At 41.6% G+C, this 19,548-nt stretch overlaps 1 protein-coding gene across 5 annotated transcripts in view; it reads left to right on the plus strand.

Annotated features, from left to right (window-relative positions):
• Nucleotides 1-907: 907 nt before the first annotated feature.
• LOC106976749 (zinc finger protein 705A-like) overlaps nt 908-19,548 on the plus strand; it is a 51,629-nt gene continuing 32,988 nt past the window's right edge. The window contains exons 1-6 of one of the 5 annotated variants that reach the window (XM_053216247.1): nt 908-1,972; nt 6,443-6,528; nt 7,815-7,941; nt 9,114-9,209; nt 9,485-9,552; nt 9,849-11,075. In XM_053216247.1, the coding sequence (XP_053072222.1) occupies nt 6,517-6,528; nt 7,815-7,941; nt 9,114-9,209; nt 9,485-9,552; nt 9,849-9,950 (405 nt within the window). In that variant the 5' untranslated portion in view covers nt 908-1,972; nt 6,443-6,516 and the 3' untranslated portion in view covers nt 9,951-11,075. Of the gene's footprint in view, nt 1,973-6,442; nt 6,529-7,814; nt 7,942-9,113; nt 9,210-9,484; nt 9,553-9,848; nt 11,076-18,407; nt 18,446-19,548 lie in introns of those variants that run through there. The other 4 variants (XR_008295797.1, XM_053216248.1, XM_053216249.1 and 1 more) reach the window with 4 other exon arrangements.

Here is a 19,548-nt window from a genome sequence, read left to right on the forward strand (position 1 = left end):
TTCCTCTTCCCTTTCTCGTGGAGGCTTTTCCCAGGGCCTGTTTGCCGGGCGGGCCCGTCCATCCGGGGCCTGTGGGGTCGAAATCACAGCATGCTGTGGGCGGGTGCAGGGATTCGGGATTGCCTCGGGGGGTGTGGGGGGCCCCGGTGCGGCTCCGGGGAGGGGGAAACCGCGTGGGCCGTGGGGAGAGGACGGAACAAAATGTCGGGGCGTCCAACGGAGGCCGGGGCACGAGAGGCACCTGGGGAGGGCGCGTCCGGCCGCGGGCGGGTGGGGCGCCGTGTGGGGGGCTGCGTGAGGCTGTGTTGGGTGCCGTGTGCGGCTGCATGGGGTGCTGCGTGCGACGCTGCACTGGCCTTCGTTCACTTGGCGGGGGGGGGGGGCGGTTTGTGGTAGAAAGTGAAAGTGTCATAGTTTGAAAAGTACCGAAACGTAGAAAAGGTCGGTGTGTTAAAACGCACGACTGTTATTTTAAATGTCAGTATTTTGTCCACATCCGGGTGAGAATTGATGATAATTGGACTTTCCAGGCTCTCAAGGAAGTTGCCGTGTCTGTATTTTAAAACAACGCCCTTAAAACAGCTTATCCCATATCCAGGGTGAGGTCTTGCCACGGCTGAGGTTTTCTCGTGACCCGGCAGCCGTCGTAGATCATTTTAAGTAAAAGTCGGGTCACCGAAACGTCTTTTGTAGGACCTCACTGTGACACGTGGCTCTGAAATAAGCCTAGGACCCTGGCGAGTTTATACAATATTTACAAAAAGACAAGGAAGGAAAATACGGATTTTGAAAGGAAAGGTTGTCCTCAGAATGAAAATAGGACGCCTACCATCTCTTCAGAATGGTTTGTTCTACTTTATTGCAGAGAGATTCTGAGACCTCTGAATTATAAATTTTATTTAAAAAAAAAATCCGTTGAAACGCATTGTGCTTCTACTCCCATCACTTCTAAATTGTGGCTCAGTTATCCTGATAGGTCCTAGTATTTTTAAACATTTTGTAGTATTGACCTACAGTCCTTAAGACATAGCTAAATAGCCTCAGAGCTGCACGTTGGGTTGGTTTTCTCTTCCTTTGTATTAAAATATGCACCCTTGGCATGGAAGGCCTTAAAAATATATGCACTTAGTGAACCCTCAAAATGTTCTGATTTTTGAATATATCAGAGGTGTGAGAATAAACACGTCGCATGCCCGCCCCCCATTTTAATTTCAGAAATGTCCCCAGTGTGCTTCTCAATTTTTGAAAATAAGTTCAAATCAGGCAGCAGGAAACCAGCTGTCAGCTCAGAAAGGTGCTCTAGAAAGGCAATAATGCTGTACTTGGAAAAGTGCCTCTTAACCTGGTTAACCTCATGGGGTGGCACTCAGGAAGGTGACAGGAGCAGGTTCCTGAATTAGCTACTTACCACAACAGTTTATGGGTCAGCCGTGCATCCCCGAGCCCAGGGATTGGGGTGTCCCCCAGGTGCCAAAGACAGCCACGAAAGGTCTGCAGTCTAGCTTTTGAGGTGAAAAGGGGCTTTCCAGGCTCAAAAATAGGGCCTGTTCTGACTAGTAAGGGGACAACAAGGATTCACTCTAGGTTTAGGAATGTAACCAAGGACAAAGAAGTATAGATGAGCCAAGGCTAGAACTCATTTTCTGCCTTCCTCTCAGACTTCTTTTTTTACTTGATAGAGTAACAATATATTGATTTCAGGTCTACAGCATAATTTGATATTTGTATATATTGCAAAATGATCACAGAGTTTCAGATTTTTTTCTTTAAAAAAATTTTTTTTAATGTTTATTCATTTTTTGAGAGACAGCATGTGAGCAGGGGAGGGGCAGAGAGAGAAGGAGACACAGAATCTGAAGCAGGCTCCAGGCTCCGAGCTGTCAGCCCAGAGCTGGACGCAGGGCTCGAACTCACGAGCCATGAGATCATGACCTGAGCGGAAGCCGGACGCTTGACCGACTGAGACACCCAGGTGCCCCCAGATTTTTTTCTTATAATGAGGACTTTTAAGATCTGTTCTTAGCAACTTCCAAATGTGTAATACAACATTATTAACTATAGTCACCATGGTGTATATTTCATCCCCATTACTTATTTCCTTTATAATTGGAATTTTGTGCCTTTGACAAGCTTCACCCACTTTGCCCACTCCTACCCCCTGCCTCTAACCACAACCAGTCTGTTCTCTGTGTCTATGGGTTTGGGTTGTTTTTTCTTTGTTTGTTTTGTTGTTTTGTTTTGTTTTGTTTTTTAAGATTCCATGTATAAGTGAGGTCTGTCTTTCTTTGTCTGACTTAAACTCCACTTAGTATAATGCTGGTAAGGTTCATCTACATTGTCCCAGATGGCAAGATTTCCTTTTTGTTAGTGGCTGAATGGTATTCCATTGTGTGTATCTATACTGCATTTTCTTTATCATCCATTCATGCATGGGTAGACACTAAGTTTGCTTCTATGGCTTGGTTATTGTAAATAATGCTGCAGTGAACATGAGGGTGGCATATATCTTTTTGAGTTAGTGTTTTTGTTTCCCTCATGTAAAATACTCAGAAGTAGAATTGCCACGTTGAAGCCCTAGAATTATTTTGGTAGGCTAAACCCACTGGTGAATGCTGATTATCTTGCTGTAAACTTCCCTGTAGCGCTTGCCAGAACAGGCCCAAACCCACAATGTAGTGAGACCTTTCAGTGCCTTTAGAACACAAACAGGGTTTAAGAATCACTCGGTTTTTCATAACTGTATCTAAATTATTTAATTAATTAGAGGGGAAATTTTTTTTGTTAAACTAGTTATTCTTTGGTGATATTTATCTTGATTAACATCCAAGGTAAACAAGGTCTGTCCATTGCATCGTAAATATGATGAAGTTACCAACTATGTCACAGTGAGTCCACAAATAAATATATGTCTATTCCTAAAGTAAGTGAAGTTCTGAGCTTGGGTCTGTGGTGATGGCATACTCAGTAGCCACACAATATCCCAGGTTTTCCATGTACTTAGGTTCTGGTGAGTATTGAAGAAAAATTTCCCCCATCAGATCCAATCTCTTTTATTTTGCCACAATTATTAATTATGAATGTGATTGTTTATAATGACAGGGGCCATTTGTAGTACCACGTCTGAGGGTAGGTTAGGTGATGAGGACATGGAATTTCTGTTTATTTATGATTCACAAATCATAGTCAAAGAGACCCTTGCTTAAAATGCTGCGGGTGATTTTTCTGCAGGTAATTTTGGCACTGAAGAAAGGAGCAAATAAATAAATGAATGCATAGTAAGAAATTAATGAGTAACCTGAAGGAAGCAAAGTCAGGTTCTACTCAAGGCAGCAAAACTACCTAAGGAACTTAGGTAGTAGTTTAAAGAGGGGATCTCTGAAGAAATGGCATTTAATCTCAATTTGAAACCTAGCGAGTATGAAGTGACCATGTATATGTAGATACCAGGGTAGAAATGAAAGATAACAGTGCTCAGTGTAGAGATGACAGCAGTGCTTAGTTGTGTGGTTCTGAGAAGTGGTGTCAAAGATTAATCCTTGGATATCTGGTGGATTTGTTATTGGACTTGGAAGACTAGAAGACAAGAAATTTTTATTGTGGAAGAGTTGATGGCTTCATTTCAAAATCTGTTTCCTTTTACATGCGTACTATACATGCAGGTGGGGATTACAGCACAGCAGTGGAGTCTAGGTATGTTTTTAGTTTTCAGTTTAGGAATAACCATGGGAGAAATTGAAGCAAGTGAAAGAGTGTTGTGAGATTTCCAAGACAGTATTGTAAGAGGAGAGAAAGGGGGTAGAATTGAACCTGGAGATATTTCAACACTGTTGTTCAAGAAACACCTTGCAGAGGACTTCTGGAAGGAGTGCCTAGACTGTTTTAAAGGCAGTTAGGAATCTGAATTGTCAAAAAAGCCTAGAAAAAGAAAGTTCCCAAACAGAGGTCATGTGCCAGTACTGCTTTGATTCCAAGTAAAAGGCCGAGAAACACTCACTGGATTTAATCATGGGGGAATAACTGATCTTAACAAGATTGATTAACTTGGAAATCAGAACTAATTTTTGTAATTCAAAGTGAGAGAATGTGAAGAAATTGTTACTAAATATTTAATATTTCTTCAGGTTCATTTTGAAGGGAAAAGGTCGTGTATCAGCAGCTAGATATAAATTGGTTTAGATGTTTTTCTTTGACGAATGGTGAGACTAAATGAGTTTAAGGAGATAGATGGGGAAGTGATGAAGGGGTTACTGGTAAAAGAAATTTGGTTTATAATCAAGAACATAAAATATTTGAGGAAGTAGGAAAGAAGGGGATGCAATTGGAGAAGTTGGATTTAATGAGGAATAGCGATGACTTTTCAGTTTTTACAAGACTGGAAATACTGATGGGTTGGGAATCAGGAAATAATTGTAGGTTTCTTGCCAGTGAGCTGAAATATTTCTTCAAATTATCTGTTTCATTTCTGCAGTAGGAAATGAAACCATTTTTGAAAACTAAGGAAAAAGGTGAGATTTTTTTGTGAGATTAGAAAAGCACAGGTAATATTAACACATTCATGAAGCATGGCAGAGCAATTGTTAAGCCAAAGTCAGGTGCTAGATATTTAGAAAAAGCTTTTGGCAGATTTGTGACACTGTATTTAGACCAGCTCAGTACCTCGTTCTGATCTGTGACAGATGCAGCCATGAGACTATGAGATATTGAAGTCATCTGCAATTGGAGTTTTGAGTAGTAGATGTTGGAAAGAACTAAAGGGCATTTGAATTGTTGGTCTTGGTGTGTGTATGTTGGAATGAGTAAGTGTATGTTCCTCTGACCAATACAAATTAGAGGTGGAGGCTAATTTTGGAAATTAGGGTCACTAAGATGGAGGTTCCCATGTAGTAGGACATCCTGGGCATGGGGAGAAATTATGTGAACAAGTTGAAAGGAGGAGGTTTTGAGAGAAGAGTCTCTCTGGTCATTGATCTGACCGGTGTAGGTAAAACTGACACATGCAGGTAAAACTGGTCCCAGTGTCCTTCAAGATGAAATTCTTTAGTTATTTCACATTCATATATAGAGTTAATTTTAAATTCTAGCTGTCAATTTGTATCCATGTAGTTTTGTCCTATAAATAAAATTTTTTGAATCTAGTGCATATAACTCATTAAGTGTATAAGTAATCTGTAAAGGCAGAGTTATTGTTGAGTATTAAGTTCAATGTATGTAAGCAGATATATGTAAATTCCACTCACAGAGTCTCTTTTTTTTTCAATATATGAAATTTATTGTCAAATTGGTTTCCATACAATACCCAGTGCTCATCCCAAAAGGTGCCCTCCTCAATGTCCATCACCCATCCTCCCCTCCCTCCCACCCCCCATCAACCCTCAGTTTGTTCTCAGTTTTTAAGAGTCTCTTATGCTTTGGCACAGAGTCTCAATTAATACAGGTAGATGTTTTCTCTTTCCAGGTCCTCACGGTCAGTGGGTTTTAATCATATCCTTTGCTGGACGTGTTGTGAATGTGGATGCAGTATATTTAGTTATAAACATTGTTTTGGGTAGCACTTTAGATATGACAAATTCTTTTATATATTAAATCATGAAATGCAGACATAATCTTGTTGATAAAAATAACTAGAACTCCAGGCCCCAAGAAGTCAGTAAGATACCTCTAAAACTAAACCCCTCAGTCTATATTTTATGAGCCTATCTGGTCTGTGGGGATTGTGCAGCAATCCGTAGCGTGTAGTATTGTGACATATATACTCCTGCTTCTTTCCTGTGCACGGGGTTGTATGTGCTAGACTTGCATGATAGCAGAGTCACTGAACACTTGAACAAGGGTTGGGTCATTGAAGTGTTCCAGCCAAACTTTAAAGAGATTCCATGGTTGCTTCGCCACATGTCCAAGGCCGTGAGTGATACAGGTGGGTTGAGGCACTAACACTGCCTGAAACCCACATGTGGAGGAGCCAAGGTGACTGAGGGAGAGTATGGGGCCCTCGTGAGCTGAGATGGGTGTTAGAAAACAATGTTAGTGGACCTCACCAAGAATGATAAAATATGAAATTCCAAAATGGTGTCCTTAGTTCTGGATACAAGAACCTCCATGTGACAGGAGTCAGAATCTCCTAGGATTTTGGTACCAGAGATGTAATTAAGACCTCTGAGTATCAAGTCTAATTAAACTAGAAACCCCTATGCTTTTGCTATCTCTATAACGGGGATATTAATAGTTTCTTTATTGTTGACTTTATTATTGACTTCTTATTGTTGATTCTTGGAGAGGAGAGCCCTCTTCCCTGTTTGTCCTTGTTTACTCTGCAGGTACGTGTGAGTTGAACCGGGTTGGGGGAGGGGGAAGTCGTTACCGTGTGAAGATTTGCATTTGCAAGATGGGCATACCTAGGAGTATTGGAAAAGGCAAGTCTCGTGGGTGCTTTCTCTTTCCTCAGCTTTGTCTGCTTAGTTACTGGACTGTCCCTTGGTGAGAATACGCAGGAAGAGAGGAGCGACTGAGTTCTAGACCATGCAACCACAGGTGAGTAGGACTTGTTCTTCCTTCTCATGGACACCTGTTTTTCCAGGGGATGAGCAGATTTCTCTCCATGGCTTGGATCTTCTGTGTGCCCCCACCCCATGTCAGTCACACTTCAGGACTCAGAGAGGCTTGTGGCAGGTCCAGGTTTGATCAAGAAATAATCCCCTACCCAGTATTGCACTACTGTATTCCATTCCCCATCCCCTTAAGTATGTCCTTGCAGAAAAGTTGTTTCTTCTCATCCATCACATAGCCTCAGTTGAGAAGTGACTCACTCATTAAGTGTGTTAGTGTCTGCAGTGGGCTTAGGCATGTGGTGATACAGGTGATAGAAATGAGAATGAGCAGAAGTTTACAGGCCTGTAGAGAGGCAGGTGTTTCTTCAGGGGAGTTCATCCATCCAGGGTTTCAGATACTGCAGAGCAGGGCTCTGCAGCATTGACACTGAGGGTGGGAGGCAAGAGAGCTATGAGCAATCATTTATTTATTTTCCCCAATTTTAAACTTACTAACGTTTTTCTAGACTCTGCTTGAGCATTTTAATAACTTAAGCATAGAAAAATTTTCCTTACCACTTTTTTTCCAAACAAACCAATTTCCCTCTTTGTAATTAAACTTTGTTCAAATTTGAAAACAAATTTCTGGCGAAAATTTTCCTAATTTGGGTTGTGCATTGAGAGGGATTATGATAGAACTAAACCTAGGGTCCTGTAGCAAATTTTGCAGGACTAGAAAGATCAGGTTCAATTGAGAGGCTTCCCTTACACATTAGCATTTAGACAGGATGATGTTACAGGAGGGATCGTGATAACCAAGGCTCAGAGGTCCCAGAGAAGATTGAAGTGCACAGCCTTACCACAGGAGGGTCAGGATAGGACATTCCTTATGTACAGCAGTCTTAGGTCCCTTGGGGTTTTGCTTATGAACTGTCTGTCTTATGCCTTCTCAGGAGCATGTGGGTTGCGTAGGGATGAGAGAGGCCACACTTGCTTGTCCAAATTCTGTTAGAAGCCCCATTCAGTCCTGCAGAAAGTTGGGCACTATTGTGTCCAGGTTATTTCCACTGCACCTCATGAGACACTCATTTGTAATGAAGTTATGTTTACAAAGTGTGAGTGTGTGTGAAAGACATATGACGAGGCAGCATAGAGAAACATGTGACTAGAACCCCAGGCAGATTTTGACGTTTCTGTGTATACAGCCACTCATCTCCGGCACCATCATGTCCAGCATACTCCCCTGATAGGGGAGGCCCTGGCTGCACCAAAATATCTCTGATGTTTTAGGAATCTGTGACCTTCAAGGATATAGCTGTAGACTTCACCCAGGAAGAGTGGGCCCTGCTGGACGCATCCCAGAGGAAGCTGTACAGAGATGTGATGCTGGAGAACATCGGTCATCTGGTGTCTGTGGGTGAGTCTGTCAACACTGATAAATTTATTCAGCAAGTATCCAGCTTTCACTTAATCCCTCCGCTCTCAGCCCTCATTCAGATTCTTTCATGGTTCTTAACACTATTTGAACGTAATTTGTTTTTTCTTATACTTACCTACACCTATTTTGTCACCCCAAAAGAATATAGTTTTCCTGACCCCTCTTTTGTGCCTTTCTTGCTTCTAGGTCTGTAATGCCCAGGACTCTGCTGGGAATTCAGTGAATGTTTTAAGTGAATGAAAGCACTAAATATTACTAAATAACTGTTTTCTATATGGCCAACTGGTAGTTAAAAATCTATTTGTGGAAATTATACCTATTACTTATTTTTTTAATGTTTATTTTTGAGAGAGAGAGCAAGCAGGGGTGGGGCAGAGAGAAGAGGGCACAGAGGAGCCAAAGTGAGCTCTGAGCTGTCAGCATAGATCCCGATGTGGGGCTTGAACTCACAAACCATAAGATCATGACCTGAGTTAAGTCAGACGCTTAACCAACTGAGCCACTCAGGTGCCCGATGTTTTATTAGCCTTTTACCTATTTTCAGAGAGAAATTAAGTTGTTCTGGTGAAGCTTCTGTGTACTTGTTTTATTTATTTTTAATTTATTTATTTAAATTCAAGTTAATTAACATACAGTGTAATACTGGTTTCAGGAGTAGAACCCAGTTTTTCATCACTTACATATAACAGTGCTCATCCCAGCAAGTGCCCTCCTCAATGCCCATTACCCATTGAGTCTACCACCACCCCCCCACTCTCCTCCAGCAACTCTGTTTGTTTCCTGTATTTAAGAGTCTCTTATAGTTTCCCTCCTTCTCTGTTTTTATCTTATTTTTCAAAATTAATTTAACTCTACTGTGGGAACATGTAATTTCTCCTTTGTTGAAAAACACTAAAGATTCTTCACTCTGTCTTTGATCTTGGTCCTGCAAATCAGCAACAAGAAAATCTCCCTGTGTTGGCATGGTGTCACGATGTTCTTCTTGCTATGGTGAAGGACCTTAGTATTTTCAGTGTTCAAGGTGCTCTTCCCTGGGCTCTCCTTTGTTGTTCACCTTGTTCTTCCTTGGTATCCTGTCCTGAAATTAAAGATCATTCATGTTTCTCTGTACAGGATCTAAAATCGGTATGTCTTTTACTCCCCACAAACAGGGTATCGAGTTTGCAAATCAGATGTGATTTCCCAGTTGCAGCAAGGAGTGGAGCTGTGGAGGGAAGGGAGAGGATTTCCCCAAGGCGTGATTCCAGGTAAGCTCCAGGCTTGTGTGTGCTCAGCACTGGGAAGATCCTGATACAGGGAGAGCAGGACAGGGAAATGTCAACAGCAGACATCTTATGTCCTGAAAACACTTGATAGTTTTCACTTACCTGAAATGCCTTTCAACTCACTGATATATTCCTTCTTTTCACATTTTTCCCCTGTGGAAGAGTCAGTATTTGAAACATACACAGGCCTTGCATGTTTTCAACAGTTTTCTTCCTCTAAGGCACACTAGCAGTTCATTTTATTTACATTATTTTAGACAGAAAAAGTAGCCTTATGAGGCAAGAAGATGTCTGCAGAAAGGACCCATCTAAGTGCATGTCAGTGGTAAGTTTCAAGGGGGTGAACCCACCCTGAACATTAATGATATAGGACTGACAGATTTTAGAGTGCAGCACACAACTGTGATTTGAGTAAATGCTGCCCAGCAGAGAGCTTTGGGTAGTTTGAAATTAGGGACAAAATTAAGGTATTGCTCAAAGACACCACATGAGTTCTTCTAAAAGGACAAACATAAACATGGCTCATGCATCTAGTCTTTGAAACTAATGAAATCTTTCAAAGAAATCTGATTATCTCTGCAGTTGAGATGTTATGAAAAAGGAAATCTCTTTGTATTGCAGAAAATAAGAGGCATTGCATATATAACTAACACAGGGAAGATTTTAACAGGAGATTTTCACTGCATGGTCAAAGTAGGAGTCGTGTGTAGAGAAAAGAATTAACGAGTGTATGTGAGAAATTCTTTAACGGCCTCTCATCTTCGAACAGCGGAGATTTCACACTAAAAAGGATACCTATGAATATGATGAATGTGGGGAAGTTTTCCCTTACAGATCCATGGTGACTCAGTATGTGCTAAATCACATGGTGGTGTGTGGGGAGGGGGCGCCCTATAAATGTAAGGAATGTGGGAAGGAATTCTGCCGGAGGACTCCGCTTTCTATGCACAAAAGGACACACACTGGAGACAAACCCTGCAAGTGTAATGAATGTGGGGAATGCTTCAGCCAGAAGGCTAAGTTTGACTCACACCAAAGAAATCCACACAGGAAAGAAACCTTATACATGTAAAGAATGTGGGAAAGGGTTCCATTGGATCACTTCACTTTATATACACCAGAGAACCCACAGAGGAGAGAAACCCGATAAATACAACAAATATAGGAAACACTCCAGCCAGAATGCTAACTTCTATTCACGCAAAATAAGTCACAGGGGAGAGAAAACCCACATCTGTGATAAATGTGGAAAAAGTTTCTATCATCCTTCCTCCTTCAGTCAACATAAAAGAAGTCAAACTGAAGAGAAATAATAGGAATTTTTTCGTCAAAATTGTCACCTTAAACAGCATGAGTAATTTTACACCAGAGAGGAGCCCTGTGTATGAAATGAATGTGGCCAAAGTCTAGGTAAACGTCTTACCCTTTAGTTAAAATAATCCCATAGAATGGAAAAGCCTTCATCAGTCTCTGACCTCAGTTCGCATGGAAGAACCCGTGTGATAAATGCGAGGCAGGACTGCCTTTGTACTCCACTCCATCCACCCCAGAGAGCTCACAGAGGGAGAACCGTATGCACACAGTCCCTGTGCCTTCACAACGTGCCATCACGCGCAATCTGTTCTTTAAGCGCCGTGAGCAAATGCTACGGCAGAGACTAAAAAAACTCTGTCTAGAGAAGCCTATAACCCACACTTCATCAGAGTATTCAGACCTTTGCCAGATGGCCCATTACAGACAATGTAAGATGAAAATAGAGATTTGTGTTGTGATCCAGGAATGTTTAATGGAGAATTTGTAACAATAAAAATTAAATCCTTTCAATAGATCAGTACTTGAAATTAGTAAAAATTGTTCCTCAGAAGGCTAATATGTTGTTCACTTTATATTTTTATGCAGCTTTGACCATAATTACAGACATGAGTCAATCATAAAATAACCTAAATACGCTGAAAGATCATAATAAAAAATAATGTAATTTACATGTATCAGTGTTGAGGGGCATTCACTTTCGAATGTCCCCTCTCTATAAAGAGAACTTTCCTTTTATTCTTCTTTTCTAATCTTATACTCTAATAAACTTTTGCCTGCTGCTCAAAAGTAAATCCAGGTTTAAAAATACATGTACATGGTAAAAATTAATACACACATGCAAGAATAAACATTTGGTTTGTGAATAAAGTCCAGTGTTAAAACGGTACTCCTCTTTTTAAAATGTCCAACCTGTCCACATTTTCCTACTTGCACAGCCACAGTCATTCTTACCTCGAACACGACAGAGGAGGAGAGAGTGGGGATGTGAGGCCAGGAGACCAGGGCCCGGTTGGGGTAGGACAAACATGGGCAGAGGGAGAAGTGAGTACAAGCGGGTGAGGAGGCAGCTATAGGTGCATGGCTGGCATCTGAGGTGCCAGGTGATGTTGGAGCAGGGTAGATTGAAGGGAGCGTTTGGTGGCCTTAGGTGTTGACGAAAGCAGAAAAGAGGGAAAGACGTAAAAGCCAAGTTACTGAATGAGGATGCACAAGAGGGAATCTCCAGGTAGACTCAAGGTCATAGGCCAAGCCACTGGAAGTGACCAGAGCAGCGCTTTGGGACAGGTATTGGTGATCCACGGTGTGCACAGGTCTCAGAAAGAGGGTCCAGGTAGGGAGGGTTAATGTAGGTTAAAGGATAGGATGGAGGAGTATGGGGTACACTGAGGGGAAATAGGGGTCCAGCTCTGAGGTGAGGGATTGGGACCATGGTAGATGGTCTGGGTGGAATCGAAGTCTTTTTCTTCTCTCCCAGCACTTTCTGCTAACCCCCCAAGCAGTTATTCCTTATATATTATAGTCTCAGACTCTCTGGGTTGGAAGAGGATCAACAGTAATTTTGAGGCAGTATTCAAAGTCTTGCCCCCAAGATTATACCCGCTAGTGTTCCCACCTGTATAATTTCTTTCCTTTGCTTCTGTTCTGGACCTTTGAATGTGATAGAATATCATTCTCCTCATGTGGCAGTGGGGAAGGGGTTTTGCAGATGTGGTTAAGGTCTCGAATTGGTTGTCTGTAAGGTGATCCCAAGGACGTTTTTCCTGAATAAGCATAACCTAATCAGATGAGCCTTTTTGAACAAGATCTGCAGGTCAGAAACAGCATGTTAGAGAGACGTGAAGCCAGAGACAGTCTACTGCTGGTCTTGAAAAAGTGAAGGGAGGATAATTAATAAAAGTAAAATATAGAGAGTGGAGAGGAGTATCGAGGAAGTGGGAGGAGGAGGAAGACACTTCTGAGAACACTTCTGTTTGGAAGCTTGGTTTGGGAACGTTTGCTGTACCAGCAAGGAAGTTAAGTGAAAAGGATGAGTGGGGAAAAATTGGAAAACAAACGAGCCTAACTTTTTATCAAATAACTACCATAATCACAGAAAATAAATTTAAAAAAATACCCAAATTCAAGTAATTTTTGAGCACAGTGTTTTTATACACTCAGGCGAAATACAGCAATACTTGCAAATTATTCTTAATGCCTACTTGATTTGGTTATTTTTTTCAGTGGTGTGAGTGTAGCAGTTTTTAAAGTTTTTATTTTTAATGTATGACTGAGTATGTGATTAAATATATTTAGGTGTTTTTCAGCCAAAAGTTTACCTGGTAATAGAAAATGGAGATACAGATACTTGAGAAAGGAGAAGATAAGTTTCAGGGCATTTGGATTGGGATTAGACTTAATTAGCATGAATTGACAATCTGTGTTCTTGTGCATGTGTGCAGACATGTGTCCTGTGCCCTGAAAGGGCCTAGAAGTAGGGAGGGACACGTCAGTTGCAATGACAAATATCACTCAATTACTGGTTTCTAAATTTCCTTCTCACTAATTGGAGCTAGGCTTTCTTAGAGAAGGGGTTGATTGAGGTGGGCAAATGCAAGATTGGTATTGAGTAGAGAAAGTACAGATGAGTCTAAGGTATCTTTTGCTGGAAAGTAAGGAGGTACAAAAGGAGAGTGGACAGGTGAAAAGGAAATAGGGGGCAGATTGAAGGGGCTCCTATGGCCACATTTGGGACAACCATATCATCAAAATAAAAAATAAAAATAATGGATTTTTTTAGCACATTGAAAGATTAACATAGTCATACACATATACATACGTGTCTTCATACGTGGCAGGAAGTGAAACATCACAGTAGAATACTGGCTAAAAAATGCAGAGGGAATGGTAGGAAAAACACCACTTGAAACTACCTTAGTGAAAAAGGTTAATGTTAGGTAAACACTTTAAGCATGTAACTGAAACATCGATGAAAAATAATTGACATCATAATGAAAAACATTGACATCATGTGGTTCCTGGTGTAAATCACTGAGAAAGACTAAACGTCACTTGTGGAGTGTTCCTAAAAAATGAAAACAAAAAGAATAATACCACATAAACTAAATCCCACCATTAGAACACAGAAGGAAACACCGTTTGGGGGAATTCTGGTGAACAAGTGGTGCATACTCTACACAAATGAGTTTCACAGAAGACAAAGCTGAGGAAAGTAGCAAGCTAAGACAGCTAAAAGCAATGCATGAGCCCGAACTGAATCCTAGAGAGCGGAAAATTAATAACATTTATGTTAGTACCAAAAGAATGGAATGCTTAAAATACATTTAACACAGGTAGATCTGTACTCAAAATATTTTGAAAGAAATGAAATAGACCATAAAAAAAGGAAATATTTAAGTGGCCTAAATGAAAGTGATTATGGGTTGGAAGATTTAATATCAGATGGCAGCACGCCCAGACCTACAGATTCAGTGTAATCTTATCACAGTTGCAGCTGACCATGAAATGCACGTGGAGATCCAAGGACCCAGAAAAAGCAGCTTTGAAAGAAAAAAAAATTAGAGTGTTCACATGTCCCACTTTCACATCTTACCACAAAGAGACATTAATCAAGACTCTAGTGCTGGAGTATGAATAGACTTCTAGATTAATGGGCTAGAATTGAGAGTTCAGAAGTAAATCCTCACATTTATAGTCAATTTATTTTTGATAGGGGTTCCAACAATATAGTTATTTTAATAAACGGTCCTGGAGTAACTGGACATCCACATACAAAGAAAAGAAATTGTACTCCTACCTAATATGCAAAAAAAAAAGCCCTCAAATGGGTAAAATAGCTAAATATAAGAGCTAACATCACAAAACTCTTAGAAGAAAACAAAGACATAAAAATTTGTGTTCTTGGGAGCACATGGCGGGCTCAGAAGAGCATGTGACTTGATCTCGAGGTCATGAGTTTGAGCCCCACAATGGGTGTAGAGATGACTTAAAAAAAATAAACTTAAAAATACATATATTTGTGTTCTCGGATTAGGCAGTATCCTAAGCATGTGCAACCAAATAAAACTGATAAATTGGACTTCATCAAAATGAAAATGTGCTTCAAAGGACGCTAATAAAGTTGAAAGACATCCCACACAAGGGGAGAAAATTAGTTGCAAATCAGAGATCTGAAGAGAGAGTAGTATCCAGAATGCATAAAGAATTTACGCAACTCAAAAATTGTCTAGAAATCAAATTTAAAAATGGGCAAAAAACTTGAATAGATCTTTTTCAAGGAAGATATAAAAGTAACCAGTAGGAATAACAAGATCCTCAAAGTCAATGGTCATTAGGGAAATGCAAATCAAAACTGTAAAGGGATAGCACCGCACTGCCACTAGGATGGTTCATGCAAAGACGGTGGGAAGTGAGAGGATATGGAACATTGAACTCTCATCCTTTCCAAATGGGAATGTCACATGGTGCAGCTGATTTGGAATGCAGCCTGGCTGTCCTTCAAGAAGATAGAGTTACCATATACTCAGCATTTCAGCTTCTGCTGACCTATCCATAAATGAGAACATAGGTTCATGCAAAAATGTACGTGTGAGTGTTCTTAGCAGTTTTCATAATAGCTGAAAAGTGGAAACAACCTAAATGCCCAAAGTTGAATGAAAAAGTAAAATGTGCCATACTTGAACAGTGGAATGTTACTCAGCTATTTGAGAAAGGATGAAATGCTAAATACATGCTCTTACACTGATGAACCTTGAAAGCTTTCTATTAAGTGGAAGAGGACAGACACGAAAGATACTTGTCATGTAAATCTGTTTATATGAAATACCCAGAGGAGGCAGGTCCACGGAAACAAAGTGGAGTAGTGGTTGCCAGTGACAGGGAGGAGGGGGGATGGAGAGTGTCTGCTAATGAGGATGGGGATTCTTGGCAGATGATAAAAATGTTTTGTAGTTAGTGGTGATGGCTTCACAGCTTAGTGAATATGCTAAAAGAAAGTCACAGTTTAAAGGGTGAATTTTACGGAACATGAATCGTATCCCAGTTGAAAAGGATGACACCAGCTACAGAATCCTGGGGGTGACCTGTGACCTGGGAGACGAGAGAGCTCAGCAGGACACAAAGCATCCCGGTGGCTGCAGACAAAGCAGTGGGCACTGAGGAACTTCAGGGCAGCAGGCTTGGCCCCTGTGCACCCGGCCTTGCCCTCCTCATCTTGGGAGTTTGCTCCAGCGCTCCCGGAAGAGTTCCTTCTCTCCTTGAAGTCATCGCATCGAACTTTCCTCTGGGGCTCCTCCTCAGGAATGAGAGGGGTGAGTAAAACAGGAGCAACCCTGAACTCCTTTCGCTGGCCTGTTTCCTTTAGGTGTTGGCCAGAGGGGAACTCAGCACCAGAGAGCAAGGTCGTAATGCCAGGATGTGTGGGATTTGGCGGGAAGATGCTTAAGAGACTGGCATCTTTTGTGTGCATGGCTACCAAATGTAGAGGCAGTCATGACACACCTTTCGGCTGTTCTCTCGTGGAAGGTACACCTTGAATTCTGCAGAGATGTGATGCGGGTGCAAGCGGAGCCTGTGGAACAGCCTGATAGAAATTTGAAGAAATTTGACTCACTGACCCATCTGTCACCTCAGCCAAGAGCATCTGCCTCGCGGTTCCCATTCTTGGCTCTGTGAGAATCCCATCCCAGACTCCACAGCTGCAGATGGGGTTGTCGCACACTTGAGGTCAGGCAGGAAACCTAACAGAGGACCATGGGTGGGGAGTGAAGACCCACGGGCAGGGGCCACAGCCTCGCAAGAGCTCAGTTTCTTCCGGGTCTCCTGATACCGTGATACCCCTTCATCTGCCTCACTGAGTAGTGCCTTGATGGATGGGGACCTGTGGCACACACACGGCCGTGAACACCTTTTCTTTGCTCCTGTCGCCCCAGGGCTCCAACTAATGATGGCAAATTCTCCATTCCACGTTTTTGCGCCGCTGCTCACGCACACGTCCACAACCAGCAGCTTATCGTGGCCCCACGACGGCTGGCAGTCTTTGTGCCAGTCCTCATGGGGGGCATTCAGCTCAGCTTACTGACCGTGCATTGTGATAGTGTGTTTAAACATTGAGAACACAGATCCGGGTTTGTAAAATAAAGTGTGTATGCCTTTACGCACATGCAGATGTTCATACTTTATACATAGCTGTCAGTGACCTCCAGCTAAAGACTGTCCGAAACGTGCCTGAGATTGAACAAAAATTGGATTCGTTACTCCTTTCATTTAGAGACAAGTTTCAAAATGGAACTTTGGAAATTCTCAATAAGAAGGTCTTAGAAGGAGCTGATTTTCACTTGTGTTAGTTGATTTCGGGGGACAGTTAAAAGTTAGAAGAAGATCTAGATATTTTCTGTCAGAAAGCAGGGATAATTGTTTAACTGGTGTCTTATGAAACCTTCTCTCTCTGGAGGTATGAATAGAATAAGACTACAGCTGTATCTTGTAAAGAAGCAGCGATCACTTACATAGGCTGGGAGAGGGAAGGAGTTGGTATTTTGTGGCTTGGATGATGTCTCTAGTTTGTGTCTGGACATGACAGCTGGGTGGAATTGTCTTCCTCTTGATCTGTCATCAAGGTTTGTCACATAACGGCCTGAAATGATGTTGCTGTTCTGCTCAATTGGTTATGTTGACCAGGAGCACACCACGACCCGGCTGAGGGTCCAGACCAGTCTGGGGATGGCATGGTTTGCTTCCTGCTCATACAATTTAGAGAGAAGCAGGGGCAGAGGTGAGCTGGAACATTCAGGCTATTTATTCTGGACTCTAGGTCTCTGGTAAAAACAGAAGTGGAATTAAACCTGACAGAAGATATTGGAGCCATGTAGCTTGACTGAAGGGTAGGGGAGCTGGCCTTGGGGTAACAGTGACCTTCAGCAAAGGGATGAGCCAGTGTCCAGGCAGCCAGTGAGCCGTGGTCTGTTCTCCTTAGGGATGATCCCTCCCTGGTGGCCCTCACCTTCCCTTGTGTCAAGAACACATGTTTGAGAGGTGCCTGGGGGCTCAGCCTGTTAAACGTCCGACTGTGGCTCAGGTCATCATCTCCTGGTTTGTTAGTTCTAGCCCTGCGTCTGGCTCTGTGCTGACAGCTCAGAGCCTGGAGCCTGCTTCGGGTTCTGTGTGTCCTTCTCTCTCTGCCCCTCCCCAACTCGTGCTCTCTCTTTCTCTCAAAAATAAATAAAAACATTAAAAATTGTTTTAAAAAAGAGCACATGTTTGCTCCTGCCGTCCAGCTCTGCTCTGCCAGCTCTGTGCACCAGCTCAGTCCCGAACAACTGCCTGAAATGCCGGTGCTGTGGGATTTAAGGCTGGTGTTGCGACTTTGTCACTGCCAGATGCCAGCTTGGAGAGGGTGGGAAGTAGAAAGGCTGAGCAGTGAGCCACACTCAGTGTGTCACAGTGCCTCCCCCCATGTCACATTTGAGAATATTCCAAATAGTAAGTGAATTGATAAAGATTTCTTCCATGAAAATCATTTTGTACGAAACATTCATGACAGTGAAAAGTAGCCAAAATAAAAACTAAAAACCTTGGCTGAAAATTGATGGGTAAACTGTACATGATGTAACAGAATGGAAGGACACTGCACGTCGGCCCTGACTGGAGAGGGCAGAGGAGCCGGTGTGCTCGTGGGCATGTTCACATCACGTACCTGGGATGCTAGGTTGACTTGGGAGTCACTCTCCTCTGAGCTTGCTGGGCTGAGTCTCCTACAGAAAAGTCTCTAGGATTTACATTTATCTCCACGGAACTAGTTTTTCTCCTGCTTTTTGGGGCTCAGTGGCAATTTTCTTCTCTAAGTAGACAGACCTCCTTTCTATTTCCCAGACTCCTCTGGCTTTTTAATTTGATACAGGAGAATAACAAAGGGAAGATATGAGTAAGTACTAAATCCTGTTGAATGATCACTCTAGCATAATACAGGAACACAATGGTATTTTGTTATTGCCACTATTATATAGGAATTACCATATTTTAAAAACATATTAAAACTTGATGTTGGAAATCTGTTACATCTTGGTTTTTAGAGAACTAGGGTAATGTAAAAATATAGATGAGTCTCTTAGGCGTGATGTATATTGCTGGTTCATATGAAATATGGAGATTCTTATGTTCCAGTCATGCAGAGAGTGAAATAATTCTGTTTTAAGCTCTATCTTAGGGTCTGTCATCTGGCCACATTTCATGCTGGGCTCACTCACACACTACAGAACTGTGAATGTTCAGAGGAAACTTTTCTAAAACAATTAAAATGGCATAATTGTATAAATTACATTGAGATGCAAGCAATTATTATGAAATTTGAAATTAGTAGAAACACAGCAAATATTTTATGGCATAGGCTGAATGTTTTCGATTAAAATAGTTTAGTGGGTAGTTACTTGAATATTCAAATAAACTGCTCTTCAGCAGAAAATGATATATTTACAGTATGCCATAGTGCAAACCACTTAACACTTCATGTGAGAACATGAATCAATATTAGGAATTCTTCATTAATGTAAAGTGAATAATAATGATTTTATTATGTGGAAAATTAAAGGACATTAAAATATAACTTCCTGGTATTCCTTTTTTTTTTTTTTTTGCAAATACACAATTTTTAAAAATTTGATCAGCACAGAGGATTTTTAGGGCAGTGAAAATATTCTGAATGATGTTGTTGTATGATGGATCTATGTCATTATACACTTGTCCAAACCCATAGAATGTACAACCAAGAGTGACTGTGAGGTAAACTGTGGACTCTGGGTGATGATGTGTCAGTGTAGGGCTATCCTTGGTAAAAAACAAAAGACGTACCCCTCTGGCAAATGGTGTTGATAAGGGGTGGGGGGGGGTGGGGGGCGGGTGTTGTGCATGTATAGAGTCAGGCAATAGATGAAAAATATCTGTACCTTTCTCTCAGTTTTGTGGTAAACCTAAAACTTCTCTAAACAAATACTTAAAAAAAAATCATTAACTGGAA

This window comes from Acinonyx jubatus, chromosome B1 (genome assembly GCF_027475565.1).
Source record: "Acinonyx jubatus isolate Ajub_Pintada_27869175 chromosome B1, VMU_Ajub_asm_v1.0, whole genome shotgun sequence".
Classification (NCBI taxonomy): domain Eukaryota; kingdom Metazoa; phylum Chordata; class Mammalia; order Carnivora; family Felidae; genus Acinonyx; species Acinonyx jubatus.